Here is a 21,314-nt window from a genome sequence, read left to right as displayed (position 1 = left end):
AAAAAATTGCACAAATTTATAAGTCACATTCATTGGCTGGTATCCCCAAGTACGCCAGTACCACAAGAAGGAAAACAAAAATTCTTTAAACTCAATAAATTGCAATTTACAAGCATCTTATATGTAAATAAAAAATCAAGAATCTAAAAGAAATAACAAACTTTCTGTATTTGAGTTCTGCAGAATGATCTAGTTTTTAAAATGATAACAATAAATTAAAGAACAAAAAAGTGAAGAAGTGCTTTTCTAAAACACTTTTTCTACCACCAGATTTATTGGGAGAGAATTATGGCAACCATTAATGGATAAAGTGACTATTTGGCAATCTGTAGTTCTGTTCATCATGTCATTCTTGTTTAGCTACTATTACATTAATTTATTGTAACATTGGCAATTTAAATCTTGAATAAAGGTATATTTTCTTATTTACAGATTGTAAGGCACTATCATAGATTCATTGTAAAGAAAATATCAGGACAATAACAAGAAGCACATGAAGAAATATGAGTTGTTACACAGTCTGTACAAAACAAGAAGGTGAAATGTGTAATACAACTTTCATGCATGATGAAGGTCAGTATTAAACAGATGTTACATATTTTCCTTCTATAAATTTTAAATGAATAGCAAAAGTTTATTTACACGCACTATGGGGATCAGTGAGGGAAGTGAAACAGTATGCGCTGGTATGGAATACTGCTGCTGATTTTTATGATAAGAAAACATACCATTAGTGAAAAATGACACACTGTCACTGAAAAAAATGTGATCCATAAAAATTTGTTTATACAATCCTTCACAGCAAAGACTACTATCTCTTTGTTTCGTAGATCTAAACCAAAGCCTTCTGGAACTATATTGAACGTGTATTTAGACACGTTTATTTGATAAGTAAACCCCTGGAATGCCCTAGTGGCCATTGTTGCCAATTTAGTGACTAGGTAGCATACTGCCTCTGTTTTTTTCCCACTTCCCTCACTGATGAGGATAACTATAAGCAATCTACGTTAAATGTTGCATATGGACATTGAACACAGATTTCACACAACATATTTTAAAGAAGAAAGCATTGAAAACAACACATAGAGTAAAAATCTTTTTATCCCTGTCATATAATTGTTAGTTCCCCTGAGATATTTTACGAGTACAAAAGTCACATAACCCTTTGTGCATTTCTGGTTATATCAAATAGAAAATAAGAAAGAAATGGATAAAAAAATTTTGAAATATCTCTACACTGAAGCAATTCATTTATAACATCACTGACATATAGAAGTACAACAAAAAGCAGCATTTACTTTTCTTTATTATACAACTAAATGAACAGTGAACTGAAATGCATTCGAGATAGGCTAATCTTGAGAGATAAAACTCGTTGTTAGGCTTAAACAAGAGCAATAGCAAATATTGAAGACTTGAAAGCAGACATATAGATTGGTAAAAAAAAACACAAAATGTTAAATTTACAGTTTTGCCTTTAACTCGCTATCATAAATATTATTTTTAATTTGTGAAATTCACAGTGTGTATTGACAGTTTTTATTGGTATTCAGTTCAGACATTTTTCTAATTTCCTCTAAAAGAAAAACATAACTTCAACGGAGAAAGTGAGAATTAACTGTGGGTTCTAAAATAAAATTCATTTATGTAAAAATTATCTTATGAACTGAAAAGACCAGATTTATATAGACATTTTCTCCTCTTTCCAAACTCTTGAATTCATCACTTGTTCGTAGTAGTTCACATGATTGTTCTCAAATAACTCAATCCTAGCTGTATATCGACACTAGAAAAAAAATGAGTGTTCAAAATAGCACAATAATGTCTCTTAGATTTACAGCTGTTTCCTTTATCAATACTTCGTAATAATTCTCGAGTTTTTTGTGTGTCTTTTATAATAATTAATATTTTCTTGCCTCTTCTTTCTCACACAAATCACATAAATTAAACTGTACACACTACATGTACTTTCGGTGACGATTGCAACTATTCTTTTCACTAAACATCCATCAACGATTCATATGTTGCAAAACTAACGTTCTTGACGACTTGACAGAAAATAATATAAAAACCGGAATGAAAACTGTGAAAGCTTCAGCTTCTGAAACACATCAGACATAATTTAATACTTTTACATTTAGTCATAACATAAAATATCTGACCTGCAATTGAAATTACTATCGTATTGTAGCATAATAGTATAATTCACAATGTGTTCTTGGTGCAAGTTCACTTGTAACAACTTCCTGAATGTTAGAGCCAGTGTCTTGTGGAGAGAATGTCCAACGAGAAAAGTTTTTGATATAGATAGTAATAATTTAATGATATTTTTTAACTTATAATAACTCCTACAATATTCTGATAGGCTCAACAATGGTTAAACTCAGTTAATAGACTCTGATCACCAGGTTTGGCTTGATTCTTGACTGACATTGTGAGATTTCCGATGAACATAGGGTCAGTTCGAATTTACCTAAGTACCGGTACTTCCGATTTCTAGTCATTTTTACCTGACTTCATTGTCATCGTCTTCGTCACTGTTATAATAACCCTTCGTCATTATCATCACAGGACTACCACCCCTCCTTATCACTCCTACCATTATCACCACCATCATGATTATAATTATCACTGGCGAAGCTAAGGTGTAAATACTGGGTAGGCTGAAAAAGTGCTTACCTTGTATCTTTTTATAAAACAGACGTTTATCGGTTTTCTTTCAAACTTTTTTGTGATACAGACCCCATAAGAAGGTGATGGCCAATCATTTTCACCCTCAAACAGAATATAGATAAAAGAATATAATTTGTCTCAAAGCACCCTGTTATCCAAGGATATTTCTTGTACTATAAAATTTATATTTTATCTTCCTCTGTTATTGCTATTTGAATATGTAAATGTGGTATCAATCTCCTATCGGTACCTTTGTAAGCACATTTTGTTTCATACATCCAACTTGAAAACGGTTTCTCTTTTAATTCTACAAATAATGACCTTAAGTGTTCCCTCAGTATGAGCCATTTTACGAAAAATGAATATGTAAAAAAAAAAAAAAAAACACACACAAACACACACAAGTTAAATTCTACAAGTGTTTGTGCGGAAAACAAAATAATACCAGCATTTGATATGTTTTGTTTGTGAAGAAAATTATATGCAATAAGTTTAATTTTTATTTATCTCAAAACTCATTTTATGACTTGTCTCCCTTTAACTGAACACCATTTATGTGTCTGCTTAAGTATATAAATGTATGTATGTATGTGTATGTAGTATGTATTATATATAGTGTGTGCGTGTTTGTTGCTTGTTCTTAATTATCAGCTTTTGTTACTTTATATTTCTAATAAGTGCCATATCTATTTTAATAGGGAATAGGCCTATATTATTTATGTAGTGATGGAGTATTTTCTATCTAACTGAATTAGGCTTATACTGCCATATTATAAGATCAGCTTTAAAATGTAATCGACATATTATCTGTATCAATTTGTAATTATGTCTCATATTTATCTTCTTCATTATTTAATATTAGGCCTAATATTATGTATGCACACGATCTTAGTCTGAATAATTCTGCTTATAGCTATAGTGAATATTGGTGATCTTTAGTCATCCAGTTTGGATATAGTAATCGCTATTTTATGGGAAATTGATTTGTTTAGTGACTGATCCTGTAATATCTGCTATTTCCTTATAAGTGGTCAGCGTGTATATATATGCTGGTACTATTTATAAGTGGCCTTTTTTTTAAGCATTTAGTTTAATATAATTTGGAAATAGTGTATAAGTTGAAGCTATCAAATGATAAGATAACGGATGTGTTTATATTTATTTTCTTGACTACAACAATATTATTTATGAATATGAACTATAAAACTGTCCAAACTTTCCGAACATTAACTATTATTACTGCATAGTATATAAATAAGAAAAATATTTATAAAATCCTAATAAGAAAACCAAAGCATGTAGTATTACACTGTGTAATGGGACATGTTGTATGATGAAATAAAACAAAAAAAAAACACACACACAGACACACACACCACTCTCTCTCTCTCTCTCTCTCTCTCTCTCTCTCTCTCCCTCCCTTTTCCCCTCCCTCCGTCCCTCTCTCCCTCTCTCTCTCTCTCTCTCTCGTTTAAACTAAACTCAACACTACAGCGCTTTCAGAGAACACCAATATAGCGTGACATAATATTGTGGTAGAAGGCTAGCCTTGTTTAGTACGGAGATATAGTGAATCCATACCCCCTCCCCGGTCCCCCCTCAAGCTTGTGAGTCAAGGTCATAGCCATACCTTTAGAGGCTTTAAACCACAAGCCTCGCGGCTCACACTGCTCTCTCCATACTGGAATGACTGTCAACAGTGAACTTAATATATGGAAGAATTGGCGTGCAACCAGGTGTCATGATACATCATACGAACTTATAGGCCTACTGTTACTAGGAATAATAACTCAAATTTTTTGATTAGGCTAAGCCTCAAAAGCCTCTTATGAACTTCGCCACTGACAATTATGATAATTTATCTTCCGAGTGATCCAGATCTAATACGATGTTTTATTTATAAAAGCAACCATGTAAAAATGGTATACCTACGACACTCATATTACAATCCAACCCTTTCCAACCATGAAATAGATATATTTTATGGGACGTGGGGACTGCCACCTTATGTAATTGAGACATTCTCTGCAATAAGAACTTAACTGCAAAATCCTAAATTTGAGATACAGAGCACAAACATTTCAGATCTCGTATAGCAGCATTGCACAAAACGACGCTGAAATGTTTCTAGAGGAATATGCACTCGAATTACGTAAGCAATCTGCAGTAGGTTCTCGAATATAAACTACGACTACAACGTAAAAAATGGGTAAAAATGCAACAAGAACTTAGAACATTTCCTAAAAAAAGCCCAAGAAACAATAATAGAAAGAAAAATGAAAGAAAGCTGTATTAGTTGGAAGGAAATAATATTTTGTCAAGAGGGAGATGTGTTATCAAAGATTCAATATATGCTGGAAAAGGAAAAACGATGAAAAGGACGTTAAGCTGTTATTCCAAATCTAAAACGAAAACCTTTCCTAATAACTACAGTAACAATAATGATCATATAAACAAATCCACCCCACGTTACACGTCCATCTGCTCCCAAGAATCAAGCACAGTCCAAAGAAACAAGAAACACTAACAACATCCCACAAAAAATCCACAAATGGCACCACAATAAAAGAGATCTTATACACCTTCATCAACATCCTCAACCATTCTCTACACTACACTTACACATACACTTACACATACACTCACCCTAGTACACGACATAACTCTTCACAAATACACATCATGTACAGCGTGGCCTGCCGAAGTGGTGTACAAATTGAAAATGGGTCACAGTCCTGCCATCTATCCGCAATATGAGGAACCCGAATCACGCAAGTGAAGTGGATGGACATTAGACACACACACATTAATAAATAATAAAAAAAAAGTATATCATGAGATAAATAAAATCTGACATATTGAAATTCATGTACCACAAGTTTACATACAAAAACACTGTAGCCTACCTATAGCCTCAACCACTCTTCTGCTTGGCTGGCACTTTTGTTAGAAAATGTATAGCATGTGAAGGGTACAGAGGAAAACTATCAATGCCACATTTCTCTTAAGGGTTAGATAATGATCTAGTTCAGTATAATACTGCAAAGTTTATTGCTGTGTCTACTGGAAATGAAGGAAGGAATGACTGTATCCATGGTGATAAACCTTGTCTACCAGTTTTGATAAAACACTCTAAAGTTTATAGTAATATCTCAGTTAGTATATACAGTCACGAAGCTTGAGGCGATGAGGGTACTAGGAACAATAGACTGTGCAGGTATTATTTCGCATTGTGTGTGATGAGGTGATAGTAGCGATCCTAGTGGTTAGCAACTATCTATGGATTCATATTCCCTACATATTGAGCTTCGTGACTGTATATACTAGACTGTGGTAATATATTGAATTAAATAATGTTGTCACCCTTAACAGAATTGTGACATTGATTGTTCTTTTCCGTATACCCTTCATATGTATCAGCAAATTGTATCAAAACATAAAAGCGACAGCTGAAGAGGGTACACAATAAATTCCTAAAACAGCCACTGACTTTATATGTACGGTATATTTAGAAACTCATTTGAATTTAAAAAAAAATGGAAACATTTTTCTGAAGATCAATTTTACCCTGGTATTATATTTCGAGCACAGGAGTTGTTGGCTGACTAGCTTAAGGTTATGTGGGGATGGCGTAGGTGTTTTGATAAAGAAGAACGGGTTAGTAATTCTTGATTCTTTTTGTGACCATGCAACTGATAAAATGAAGAAGCAGATAGCAGAAAAGGACACTGATTTAGCCATTATTCCAAAGAGAATGACATCTCAGCTTCAAATGCTGGACGTTGTTTAAAGATAATCTAAGCAGAAAGTAAGCTTAGTAAGTAGTTTAAGGGGTCATGCTCTGATCCCAACAGGAAAATTGGAAGAAAAAAATATACAGTCCCCAGTCCATTAGATAATATTACAGTAAGTCAATTGTAAGGATTAAAACAAAATGCTGTATTTCTACTAACATGACTGACAGCAAAGATGACATTTTGTGAAAAGATTACCAGTCTAAAGAAATACCCAGTTCCAGTCCAGAAGATGAGGTAGACCTATGATGATGATGATGATGATGATGATGATGATGATGATGATGATGATGATGATGATGATGATGATGATCGATCGATCGATCAATCAATCAATCTTCTTAATATATCCAGCTGTTTGCTGACAATATAAAGTCCACTATAGTCCACTGTAGTTTATTCAGTTTTTGTTCTTCATGAGAAATGAGGGGTATTTTGATCGGTGTTCATTATAGATGCCCGTTGCTAGTAGCCAGAGTTGGGATGTAGTCAGTATATACTGCAGGGCTGTTTCTGCAATTGGCACTGATGATTTTAATTTACTTCTTTTGTGGTTAATGGATAGACAGTATAGGAGAATGTGTTCCAGAACTTCATCATGATTATTACACCACAGACAAGTAGGATTATCAGAAAGGTGAAATCGGTGTAGGTACAATTATTGTGTGACAATGTGACCTGTTCTGGCTCTTGTTAAAAATGTTTGAACATGTCTGGGCAAGTTTTTGTACATTTCCAGGTCATTTGGTTTCTTTTGTACGGACTGTAAAATTTTTCCTTTGTCAGAAGAGAGTCAATTGTTGATCCATAGGTTTATAAAATGAGATTTTACTGAAGTAAAACCACTGGATAGAGATATCACTTGAAGAGGTCTTGGTTGCAAATATGTTGCCTGTTTTACAAAAGATATACCACAATGACTAGGTATCCATTGAAATGTTATTTCCCTTTGGAGTTTTTTTAATTTACTTCGTTGCTTCTGAACTGAAATAATTCTATGTGCATACAGGTTTGGTACACATTTAATTATATTAAATATAGCTTCCTAGAAGTCGGTAAGTATGCAAATAGATTTTTCAGAAATTGAGTAACACACTGAAGAGCAGCATCAATAGCTAGCAATTCAGTGTCAAGACTGGAAGAGGATGAACATGGTATGAAGTGATGACGACGACGATGACGACGACGCTAAAGACTAAACTGAAAACATGAAAACAACTTAAAATTTGTAATTTTTTAAGTAGGCCTACCGTATAAATTTTTTTATATTGAGATATTTTTATTTTTTCTGCACAGACACATGACTTAGAGCATCTGAAAACTTCGACTCGTATTATATTCGAGGTCTTAATAAATTCGGGTCAGTATGGTATAAATAGCATATTTCAAGATGGTCGTAGCATGAAACTTGGTTATGGAATTAATAACATTTTTATCTCACAGTTATTGGTGTATGATTTATTTTCATCGTGGCCAACAAGACAGCATAGATTTCTGCACGAGTTAATAAATTAAATTCGAGTGATATAATATTTTAACTGTCTATTCTTAACTGTGGTGCCATAAAAAAGGACAGTTTCTAAACATAAATCTTAATTACACAACTTTTAACACTGTATCACTTGGGAATATATTTATGATGATCACTTTCACGTGTTAAATGTAAACACAGGTATAGTAATTACAGCCAATAACTCCAACACATTCCAATCTTCAACAGAGGCAGGTCCCTAATAGAAACAACAACAACAAAATTTCTTGGCTTACAAATCGATAATGTGTTAAATTGGAAAAAATCATGTTAAAGAAATTACCCCCCAAACTAAATTCAGCATGCAAATCTGGCTTTCAGGTAGTAGCTCCCTGTAAAGCAGGTTTGAATAATTTCAAGGAAAAATTGTTCCGGGGCAGGGTATCAATCCCAGGACCCTTCGCTTAGCGCGCGAATGCTCTACCGACTGAGCTACCCCAGGAACCCCATCGAAGGGTCCTGGGATCGATACCCGGCCCCGGAACAATTTTTCCTTGAAATTATTCAAACCTGTTTTACAGGGAGCTACTACCTGAAAGCCAGATTTGCGTAATACATTCGTTACTGGAGGTATGTTAACAGAAAGCCACAATTTAAGTCACACAGCATTTGTGTGCACTCATAGTTGAGTTCTGGCGTCTTGTCAGCTCATGTGAGTTGTGTGAATATAAAGGAAAAATTGTGACGGTGTCGAGTATAGTTCCTGGGGTAACTCAGTCGGTAGAGCATTCACACGCTAAGCAAAGGGTCCTGGGATCGATATCCGGCCCCGGAACAATTTTTCCTTGAAATTATTTTAATTCAGCATGTTTTGCTAGATCTATGCAAGAGATAGTAAATATCAATACCTTAAAAACAATATACTTTGCATACTTCAATTCGGTAATGAGTTTTGGAATAATATTCTGCGGAAATTCCATAGATAGTAACAGTATATTCCTACTACATAAAAGAGTAATTATAATAATATTAGGTGCCAAATCTAGGGAATCGTGTAGGATTATTTAAAAAAACTACAAATAATGCCAATGGCTTGTCAGTATATTTTTTCACTAATAATTTTCCTCGTATGTAATCGTGAAAACTTTGTAACTAATTCAACAGTTCATGGCATAAATACGTGTTAAAAAAATCACTTTCATACTCCATCGGCAAGTCTATTGTGCTATCAAAAAGGAGTGAGTTATGTGGCAGTAAAAAATTTTAATAGCCTCCCTATGGATATAAAAAATGAAGCTCAAAACATAAGATTATTTAGGGCCAAATTAAAGAAGTACCCAATTTCTCACGCCTTCTATTCTGTAGGTGAATTCATGACATTCAACAATGCTTCATGAATATTTGTGTTGTATTAAGTATTGATACTAAAACTTTGTGTTGCACTAGTAGACTATGTTGTAAAACTCTTCTGTAGCCTATATGCCGGTATTTCAACTAGACTGTGACTATAATTAAGATACATTTTGAATCTTGCGTACACTACTTTTAACACTTGAATATAAATAATTGATTAACTAGCAGACTTACTCGTGTTAGTTATGTAAGTCTGTGCAGCTTACATAATTAACACGAGTAAGTCCGCTAGTTAATCAATTACTTATAATTAAGACTTTATATTACTATTAAGCAGGGGCGTATTTTGCGGGCTACCGGGGCTACCGGCGGTAGCCCAAGGAAATTACAAAAGAAAAGGTTTATAATATAACATAATGTAATAATTTTGTATTATTAGTTTTATCATAGTAATTAAAATTAAAGTAATTGTTAGATATATTTTGTGTAATAATAGGGTCAGCGGTAGCCCAAACCCTTTAACCAGTATACGCCACTGCTATTAAGGTTTTTTTTTTTTTCGTTTGACATGTTCCATATTCTAGCTGTGAAGCAATGTACGAATACCATGGAATGTAAATAAATACTATACAATACTAAGTTTGTAAATATCTAGTAGACTAGTTTCAGCTTAGTAGTAGCCATCTTCAGAAATAGTGAAGTCCTTGCAAGGATGGCTACTATTAAGTTGAAATTAGTCACGTAGGTATTTGCAAACTTAGTTTACATTTAACACGTGAAAGTGATCATCATGAATATATTCCTAAGTTCTGACATAAGTTTTCCTAATCAGTCTATAATATATAAAAGGAAATACACTTCTGTTAATTAATTTAATATGCTGATTTAATATCAACAAATCAGTCATCGTCATTGTCTGTCATCTTAGCTTGTCATTTGTTGGACGAATGTGTACAAACATTTAGTTCCCTACAAAACTAAAATGTGGCATTTATTCTAGAAACACAAAAAGCATGCTACATGGAATCTTACCTGCATGCTCAAATTAGACATTAGCTTCAATCACACAACACGTTCTGGATCGGACACAATGAAAGCATTACAAAGAAGAAAAATGTATTTTAACATTAAATATCTTTCCAAAATAAGCTCCACACATACCATGCACCAACATCATTAACAGCTATGAAATGTTTAGTGGTAACTCACTTCTCAAGTATAATTTAGTTACTGGTTTCTATAAAAGCCCTTATTTAGAGTTACTGGGATGGTTCACAAGCTTGTATAAACTGAATTCTGTAACAGTATCGGTACTTTAAAGATTTGAGTGTCATTTTGTTACTAAATTATCCATATTTACTAAAAAATTTGTCTCTATCTAATTTTGGAATAAAAGTGCATTGTATAACATACATGTCCTAAATAATGATTGGCAAATATGTTGTTCTAACTTAGCCTACTGTTTAAACATATCATGATCAATTTTTCATATCTATTGACAGCAATATACAAAGCAAAGAAGAATTGTCTGAACAAGATTGGTTTCGAAATATGTTATTTCTCTTATGCAATGTGATATCCAATTAAAACTGAAAAAATTTCAATACAATAATCCTACATATACTGTACATCAAAATACATTTTTCAGTTCCTCCTTCGTTCTCTCAAGTTTCGTGCAGAGATATGAGAAATTAAATTCTTAAGATGTGTCATTAAAAATTCATGTAGAAGAATCTAAGAGGGGAATACAAGCTTGGATAATGGTTCCCTTCAGAAATATCTCTCGAACCTTATACAGGGTGATTCACGAGGAAAGGTAAAAAATTTAGGATGTGAATTCTGAAGTCATTCTGAGTCAAAAAGTTCATATGAATATAGGTCCGTTTTCGAACGGTTATGGAGATATGGCTCTTTGATTTCACAAAAACTTCTGAGATTCCATTGTACTAACTCGCATTTAGAGACAGATAACGGACAAATTTAAAGTTTATATTCATGTATGCATACATACCTAATATTCTAGATGTCGGGGTCGATGTTTTCGCACATTTTCAAAGGTACCTCTTTCTGCTTCAATCACTGTTGCAGTCAGGCGTGAATCGCGCTCATCGCTCGGGAGAGTTGCTCGTGGCTGTTCTTTATGCAGCATCCAAAATACGGTCGATTAGTGCATCTCTCGTTTCCCCCTTTCTTTACTACACCAAGTCTTTCATCCAACCCCGTAGACAGTAAGTACTCTTCGATATGGTACCCTTCTGTTCGGAAAGCGTCGTTCATATTCAGCGATGGCATGCAAGGAATTTCCATCGCACAAACAATACACATACACAATATCGGCGTATTCTGTAGTCGAAAATTTATAAGGCATCTTGAGAAACACAACTTAATATTTCCAATAACTGTACCTGTTTAACTACTGTACTGTAGGTAGCTGACTGAACTGCTGTGTTTTGTATTATCTGCGTATTTGTGTTATCTGCGGGTTCTGTATCATTACATCAGACGAGGGCAGGCAATTGGACATTCGTAATGCCCCACCACCCACTTTCTTTCTCTTTTCTACATCGCTCACAATGCAGATTCCAATGTTACGTCATTCATTGCGGTCGGTGACCTTGTCTCACGTTCTCACGTCAGCAGCATATGGTAACGTCTGATTCACATTGGGACGAGATGTTTTGCCAAAAAAATGCATCTAGCTCTGCCATCGTTCGAAAATGGACCTATGTTCAGATTAACTTTTTCACTCAAAATGGCATAAGATATCGTATCCTAAATTTTTTACCTTTCCTCGTGAATCACTCTGTATAGTCCCATTATTTTTAAACTTCATTACCTCTATTAGGAATTGCTATAAGACAAAAATTGTAAATATAAAAATTTCTGCTTCTCTTCTGCCAAATCGGCTTTCCAAAAGTGGATTTATTGGTGCTATACTAGAAATACTAGTTGTGTATGTGCTAAAATGGTTGTAATCAGCCAAACTTCATGACCAAGACACATCCTTGTGTATGAAGTCAATTTTATACACAGGTTGTTAAAGACAAAGCAGGTTAAAGCAATTAAAATTTTACACATAAAAAACATTGAACTTCACAGCATATTGTAAACTAATTGTCATACCTGGAGGTTGGTATCCGTGTCCAGTGACATATTTATCCCAGAGCATATGACCAATTTTTCGTTTCATGTCAAACATTACGAAAATGAAAGCTCCTTGTAGACCGTTAAAAATGATAAATGGATACCACAGAATAGGCTGATTTCCAAGGGCTGCTATAAATCCAAATATCCATGTGAGGCCCATAATTGTGAACAGTTTTAAGTAGAGGTAGAAGCGCACTTGATCTTTTCTGGAACAGGGGAAACACATTGTTGTTGCTACTATACTTAAAAATAATGTAGTACTAATATAATTTAAAAAAGGAAAGGATTGGTTTATTTGTAATGGGCTCTGCTTAAATGATGATAAAACAGAGAGAATTATTTACTGTAAGTAATTCTTGTAATATTGAACTACAGTCCTCTGTCTAAATTGATGCTGAGTAGCTTGACAGAGGGCTGTGAATCAATTCTCAATTGGTTTTAATCAACCTTATATATGGCTGAGAGATTAGATGAATATGCCCTGTGTGATAATTGAGTATAATATCGTTTTTAGCAGTGAAATCGTTTGGTTTATTCTTATAACTCACAAAATTGAGGCATAATGCCTGGACTCGCTTTACAGAAATAGCACTAACTCAAGTCCTTATGGGGGAGGAACTTTCTCATGAAATTTCTGCCATTGTTTGGGACTAGTGTCCACCCAGCATCGTGATGAATTTGGAGAGCTACAGTAAGTAGTGAAATCCGGTTACAGAAACTAGCTAGATCATCGTTATAAGTAGACTTTACCCCCCCCCCCAAATTCTAGTTTGGATGATCGTGCACCTCTGCTTATGAATGTGGACGTAAGGCCAACAGTCGGCTGGTCAGTTTTGTCTCTTCATAGACTATAACACCACGGATTAACTTACTGTACTAAATATCTATTATACATTCTAGCTTTTAATTCAGTTTATTTTGGTTAAAATGGAATGATTATTCTGCTACATATTTTTCACAAAGTTTTAAAATTGTCAATAAAATTACCATAATTACGATTTTACTCAATTCCTCCCTCTCTTTTTTCACTGTCTTTTTATAGCCTTCATCATGCCATGTTTCAAATACATCTAACCAGTTTCTCCAATTGATGGAATGCAACACCATGGTCGACACAATAGACTTTTGTAAATAATGTTGTTGTTCTTACCGTCCACACATGCCAGCACTGCTACCGCGTATTTTGAGAGATGTTTTCGTATCAGAAGAATTTCTTGAAGAAGTTTGAATTAGTTCAGTTTTCGCCTTGTTTTGAATATAGCTTGAACCCTGAAGTTTTGTGTGCCAAATTTTGTACACGGTAAATATGAACAGTCCCGAGTCCATTACCAAGAGGATGAATACTGGCAATGCGAAAAATAAACCTAAACCTCCTGGGCTACCAAACCAACAAACCTGAAAAAATAAAATCAACATAAAAAATATGCACAGATTAATATATAGATTCAATTCAGTATATACAGAAGGAACAGATGAGTGGCTTGCCACCAGCCAGTTTTCGCCTTGTTGGTTAGAATGCTTCCTACCCAATGATTATGGGGACCTTCTAAGACAGAGGTTTCTTTTGCGTCAGTTTTATGATACCCTTAAGTATATTACCATTTAAAGCTAAACCCGAGTACAATCATCTATGGAATAGTACCTTCTCATCGATATTTCACAGTGAGAATACCTTTTGACTCTTAATAAACGTTAAAAAATTGTTACAGTCATTTGGGTTAACTTTGTACCAGTCAGTGTAACTTTGTACTAGGTGATTCCCAATTCTACTAAAAGATTTAATCTCGCATTTCCTAAGTGTGATATCTTTGGACTGAGGCCATCCCCATAATCTAAGATCTCTGTGCCTTGCTTTCTATTTATTAGTCCAGTCCCTGAAGAATATTTAAGGCACTGGTTGTGGCCTGACCAGTTTGAGATAATAAAGAAAGTTAAGTTGATAAATAATAGAGGCACATATGAACAATTATATTATTTCAATTTGATTATCGAATTAAAAATAATTTGTATCAAATATACCCTGTGTGTGTAGGCAATAAACACATAAAAATTGTGTTTATATTTTCTTTTGTACCGTAGTGCTAGTATATTTTATTGTCACAGTAACCATTCTACGATTCGAATAAACTTTTTTTTGTGACTTCATATGAAATAAAATTTCATATATTTTCCTATTGTATGGTCAAAAGTTACCTTGAATTTGAAGGCAAATGTAGGGAATTGAATTTAATACGAAAACACATAATTATGTGGCACAAAGTTTCCTCAAATAGCAGTGTAACTTTATACCACCATTAAATTTTTAATTTCACCTATAAAATAAGCATTTTCTTAAATAATTTACTTTTAAACATCAATTTCAATAGACACTATTTTAGGTAAGTATAAAAATATGGTAGTAGTGGTATAAAGCAGGGGCGTATTTTGCGGGCTACCGGGCTACCAGCGGTAGCCCAAGGAAATTACAAAAGAAAAAGTTTATAATATAACGTAATGTAATAATTTTGTATTATTAGTTTTACCATAGTAATTAAAATTAAAGTAATTGTTAGATATATTTTGTGTAATAATAGGGTCAGCGGTAGCCCAAACCCTTTAACCAGTATACGCCACTGGTATAAAGTTACCCCAAATAACTGAAAATAAAGTATTTTATAGTAACTTGCATCCAATCTTCGTCGAAGTGGAGGTGTTTATTCAGTTTGTTTATTTTATTTTAAACTAGCATGACTGGAATCCTATTGCCAAGTACACAGCCTTGAGACTGACTAATAGTATTATATACTCCCAAGGGAGAAAAAAAGGTTCCAGTAACTCACTTCAACCAGGGACCTTGCAGTGACCATAACACAAATGAAACAGCACGCAGTTAACATATGAATTGACTGAAAATAAATATTAAAAAAGTTATTTATTGCCAAAATTTACCAAATAGATGCTGAAACTGCCTGCCTTCATTTTTCAAAGACTTTTGGAATCTCTTTAATTAAGAAGTAGAACTGAGCTTCAACTGAAAACCGCATGAAATTAGCGGTAATTTCTTCATCATTCACTTTACTTTGAACCTACTCTCAAAATCAACACCTACATAATATAGCATCATTATGTTATATATTTCTCAAGCACAGAGCTTTTTTATTTTTACGATTTTATATTTAATAATTTTGCTGTATGCCTAAAATATGCAATTAATATTAGAGGAGAAAAATTCGCTCCGGTGCCAGGAATCGAACCCGGGTCCTTGGTTCTACGTACCAAGCGCTCTGGCCACTGAGCTACGCCGAATTCAATCCACAGCACCAGACCGAATCCTCCTCCTTCAATGTTTCCCTTTGTGGCCTGACTCCAAGTTAGGCATATATGTTGACGTATATGTCCAATGTCAACTGCCATTATTAGGAGCGCACTCAGTTGAGTGACTTGTTTGGCCGGGATTCCGCAGTCAAGTGCACAGTAATCTGTACACAGGGCTGGGCAGTATTTGAAATACATTTGTATTTTGTATTTTGTAATTTGTAAGGATTTTCGAAAGTATTTTGTATTTAAATACATAAAATTGATGTATTTGGTATTTCAAATACTCAAAATACTTTTTTCTCCTTCTTGTCCTTTAAGTTTTGGATTTGGATTTGAAGAATGAACTTTTGTCTTATTTGCCTACCCATTTCAGATGTGCTAGCTATACACTTAGTTTTCTTGGCACAACTGATTTCCTTAATGCCATAAAGAACTCTCCAACAGGATCAAGGATCCTTCACCAAACACTTCCTAAATGTTCAGCATTATGGAATGCGTCTAGGAGACCCAAATCCTCAGAAATTATATTAAACGTCTTGAAATATTCATTAAAGTTTCCTTGCCCAATTCAATGGAATTCTCTTTATGACTCAATCTCTCAAATATTGCAATTCAAATATGATATAAACAGTATATGCGAAAAACTGGGATTGCCAACCTTCAAAGATGTTGAGTTTCAGTACCTTGAAGAATATTGTGCAGTTCTGAAACTCATTGCTGTAGCCCTTGATTTAATGCAAAATGAGAAGACATGCTATTACGGCCAACTTTTTTCCACATTAATTTCCCTTAAAAACAGATTACATATTCTGCTATCTAGTAATCTACGCCATCTATTCCAAGTAACTCCAATCCTAATAAGTTCGGTTTCATTAAGATTTAAAGCGATGTTTGATCTGACCCCAGAAGCAAATTGAGCTATTTTGGCAGCTTGCTTGCACCCATCATTTAATATGAGATGGCTACCTGACACTGCCTCACCAAATGATAAGAGGATACAGAATATGTGTGAAACCAGCTGAGCAGTTCTCTGTTACACATTTGGTCAGTTCAGATGATGAAGACGATGAAAACAATTTTTATATTTTCAACTCAAGTACAACAGTCTTTGAAAAGCAAAAATAAAAGAACTTGTCTACTGTAGAGTATGAGTTTATACAATTCTTCAATGGCAAAGGAACAACCGTGTGCACTCTAGAGAATTACCCAACAGTGAAACAAGCTTTTATAAAGTATAATACAAATTTTTGTTCCTCTGCACCTGCAGAAAGACTGTTCTGTTTTGCAGGATTTATTCATTCACAAGCAAGGGAATCCTTATCTGATTAACTTTTTGAAAAACTGTTTTTTTCAGAGAGCACCAATTATTCATATGCAGCATAATTCATTGCTGACTGGGAAAAGGAAGAATGTTCAGTTACAGTGTTTATATAAAACTTCGAGGTAAAAATACTTTTGATGTTAATATAATATTTTAGATTTTCAGTAATATTCGTATTTCTTTAGGCCTATATATTGCATCGAGTATTTGAAATACAAATGTATTTGAATATTTGAAATACAAATGTATTTTGGCTAATTTTTTAAAAGTATTTTGTATTTGTATTTCAAATAAAATTTGTTGAAGTATTTTGTATTTGTATTTGAAATACTTGGATGACAGTATTTTGCCCAGCCCTGTCTGTACAGACATATGCACTGCAGCTATGAGAATATTATAGATTTATTCATTTGTCCTACAGAATAATATCTGTAATATTGACAATTAATATTTGAGGACCTGGGTTTGATCCCCGGCACCGGAGCGAATTTTTCTCCTCAAATATTAATTGTCAATATTACAGATATTCTGTAGGACAAACGAATAAATCTATAATAATTTAAAATGTGCAGTTTTCTTGGTGATATGTCAGCCAACGATATTAAAACATTCACGAAATACTGTAAATTCACTAGTTTATGACTAGCTATACGACTTGCATGTATGTTAATATCTTTCTTTGTATCATCTTTGAACTTCCATGTATGTGTTAGCACATATGAATCATAAATGCACTTACTGTAAAACAGAATGCTTTAATTGGTGTTACTAAGGGATACCTATGCTACTGGAGCTAAGTGACAGCTTTGAATAGTACGGAATGTAGATAAATACACACAAGACAAAGATCATGTTTATCAGAAGAAAAATAAAGAAATGGACAGTACGCAAGTGAACAACTTCAAATATTTGGGGCATATTATAAGTAGTAATATGAGCTACTGCCAGGAAGTCGAAAAGAGGATAGCAATGGCAAAGGAAGCTTTTATAGGAGCATTTTCTGCGCATCTCTGAAAAAATAACTAAGGAAGAGACTAGTGAAGTGCTTTGTATTGAGTGTGACTACTTTGTATGGGGCGGAAACATGGACATTACGAAGAAGTGAAGATAAACAACTGGGAGCTTCTTAAATGTGGATATGGAGAAGAATGGAACATGTGAAATGAACAGACAAAATAAGAAATTGAAGCTGTGGTAGAAAGAGTGGGTGAAGAAAGAATAATGCTGAAACTGATCAGGAAGAGTAAAAGAAACTGGCTAGCTAAGAAGAAACTGTCTATTGAAGGATCCACTGGAAGGAATGGTGAACGGGAAACAAGTACGGGGCAGAAGAAGATATCAGATGATAGACAACATTAAGGTACATGGATCATATGCGGAGACTAAGAGGAAGGCGGAAAATAGGAGAGACTGAGAATGCTGGGTAGGAAAGATTGAGAATGCTGGGTTTGCAGTGAAAGACCTCTTGGACAGAACCCAATGAATGAATGAATGAATTTATTCATATTATCCTTTGCGATTACATAAAAACGCAACTTACTTACTTACAAATGGCTTTTAGAGAACCTGGAGGTTCATTGCCGCTCTCACATAAGTCCTATCCTGAGCATCAAATCCCATCTCCCTGAAGTCCATTTTAATATTATCCTCCCATCTACGTCTCGGCCTCCCCAAAGGTCTTTTTCCCTCAGGTCTCCCAACCAACACACTATAGGGGAGACTGTTGTACCTCTAAACACTTTTCACATTTTATTTTTTTTTAATTTTGGAAAATGAAATATTTTAAATAAAAAAATGCTTGAAATAATTATTGAAGATTCCTTTATAACTTCCTGTATGTATTTTCCTATTTTACAGATCTATTAAGGATGGAAAAAATAAAATGAAGGGATATGTAATATGTTCAAAGGTACAACAGGTTCATGTACCTTGAAACATACCCTCTTGTAAGTTGGAACAGCTGGAATGTAGGTGGGAATATAGCTGTAAAAACTGACAATTATGTTTAAAATGTATTTGCCATCATAAACCAGAGCAGGCTTCTCTGATTCAGATTTTATTTCCTGGAGGAGCAATAACGGCTTCAACAGCTTTCTTCAAGCCATCTGTATCAATTGGGAATCTCTTAACTCCAGACTTACTTCGTGACATGATCTTAAAATAAAAGAAAAACTAATAGTATTTTGTACCTTGGAACATGTTCCATGGTATAACATGTTTTGTGTTCAAAGGTACAAGAGGGTGCACTTTTAAACAAATATGGCTCCCAGAACTAGAGATTCGAATAAATCATGGAAATTAAAATATGTTATTACTCACCATATGATAGGAAGCACACCGTACTTGGAAGATATTAACAAATACAATCTGGTTTTGTGTTAGAAAACATATATCAATGAACGAAATGTTTTCTTTTGGTACTAAAAAATTTCTTTTGTCTACAGAACTCACACTTTGCAGTAAATCAAACTGAAACTACGACCAGAGCTACTTAGCGGCTTTCCCAAAAATATACTTCAATTTGAGTCTTCTAGGTAGCAGCAAAAATTAAAAAACAAAAAATGTTCGAAGGTACACTATGCTAAAGGTACAACAGTCTCCCCTACGCATTTCTGGATCCACCCACACGTGCTACATGTCCTGCCCATCTCCTGCGTTGTGTAACTTGATCCATTGTCATGTAACTTCATTCCTCTTAACCCCAAATATTTTCCTAAGCACCTTATTCTTGAACACTCATAATCTCTGTTCCTCTCTCAAAGTGAGAGTTCAAGTTTCACAACTCTTCAGAACAACTAGTAATATAGCTGTTTTATAAATTCTAACCTTAAGTTTTTTTGAAAGTAGACTAAACGCAACAGATAAGGAAAACAGATAAAATATGACTTCTATCCAATTGCCTTCACCTTAAGGTAACTGCTTGTGCTAAAGCACTCTCGAAAATGTAGCAGAAAATTACTCAACTGTTCATCTTGTAACCTAGTAAACTCATCTAAAACTGAAGTTGAAGAATGGAATAAAATCGTTTATTGATAACACAAACAAAAGAGTTATCTTAAAAACATGATCATTTACTCTCAGTAGGTCTTAGTTATTAGTTATTCAAGAATGTTTTAATTGCTATTGCAATTATTATGTTTATTACTGCACTGTGCTCTTATTCATAATAGGAAACTGCTAAACATGTCAGGAATACTAAATGCCACTAATATAACTAACGAACATAACCTTAAAGAAACTACAAATGGGTATAGTTACTCACCCCTTCTTTTCCAAACCAGGGCTTCACAGCTCCGTCATCACTCGTCAGATCAACAGTCAGCGCTAGAAGCACTAGGAATGCCGGAATTCCCCAAGCGTAACCTGAATATTTTCGATAAGTTTTCAACCCACCACTGCCACGTAACATGGATCCTGAGAATGTTCTCCAAATATCTACACTCATAATATTCATCCAGAAAAAAGCAGCCAGGAAACAGAAGTATTCAAGTGATGCAATCCCAACACATACAGCCTTCGAAACCTCAAATTTTGGAGTTATACCAATTAGGAATCCAAACTGTGCTAACAGGAGAGCACAAGAAAGAGCAAGCAAGTTTTTGCCTGGCAAATTACGAAGCTTCGGAAGTGCACAATAAATTACGATATGCAGAAAAAGACAGATGACAGAAATGGACAGACAGAACTCTGTGAGATAACCCTGTGATAAAATTATTATATCTTCTTCTTCATCAACCCGATTTAAGTCACAAACAATTGCAGTTTCGTTTTCCAAGATCTCAAAGGAGTTGAAAATTTGGCCAATGTAGCGGGAATTGTTTCCTGTGTATTCGAGTGATCCATTATCGAGAGTCTGGAATTCTGACTTCATCAGTTTGATCTTGGGACAGGTTTCATTCAGCATTCTTCCTGATCTGAAATCAGAAATTCAACAGAATATGAGTGTGTTATTTGATTATTAGCACTGGTACTGTACCAGTAATAGATTGTTGTTGCTATTCTTCTGAAGATTTTGATATTATATTGATATTGACTTTAGTATTTAGACCTAATTCAATTAGAAATTATAGTTAAATAGGAAAATTATAACCGAAAGAGAAAATTTTAGCATTCAAACAATTATTAAATTGTGATTTTAGAAAGATAAACACAGTACACTCTCTATTTGTAATATTCTTTTACCCTTAAAAAAAAAAAAAAAAAAAAAAAGGTATTTTACTAACAACTTCAAATTAGTGTAACTCTGAAAATATTGAGA

The 21,314-nt window shown here is 34.1% G+C and overlaps 1 protein-coding gene across 1 annotated transcript in view; it reads right to left on the bottom strand.

The window, feature by feature from the left end:
- LOC138703422 (uncharacterized) overlaps positions 1 to 21,314 on the bottom strand; it is a 203,854-nt gene that overhangs the window by 7,657 nt on the left and 174,883 nt on the right. Inside the window, exons 8-10 of the mRNA XM_069831268.1 lie at positions 20,319 to 20,970; positions 13,589 to 13,833; positions 12,415 to 12,644 (exon numbers count right to left, since the gene is read on the bottom strand). Coding sequence (XP_069687369.1) covers positions 12,415 to 12,644; positions 13,589 to 13,833; positions 20,319 to 20,970 — 1,127 coding nt within the window. The remainder of the gene's footprint in view (positions 1 to 12,414; positions 12,645 to 13,588; positions 13,834 to 20,318; positions 20,971 to 21,314) is intronic.

This window comes from Periplaneta americana, chromosome 7 (assembly GCF_040183065.1).
Source record: "Periplaneta americana isolate PAMFEO1 chromosome 7, P.americana_PAMFEO1_priV1, whole genome shotgun sequence".
Lineage (NCBI taxonomy): Eukaryota > Metazoa > Arthropoda > Insecta > Blattodea > Blattidae > Periplaneta > Periplaneta americana.
This window is presented reverse-complemented; position numbering and strand designations above follow the sequence as displayed.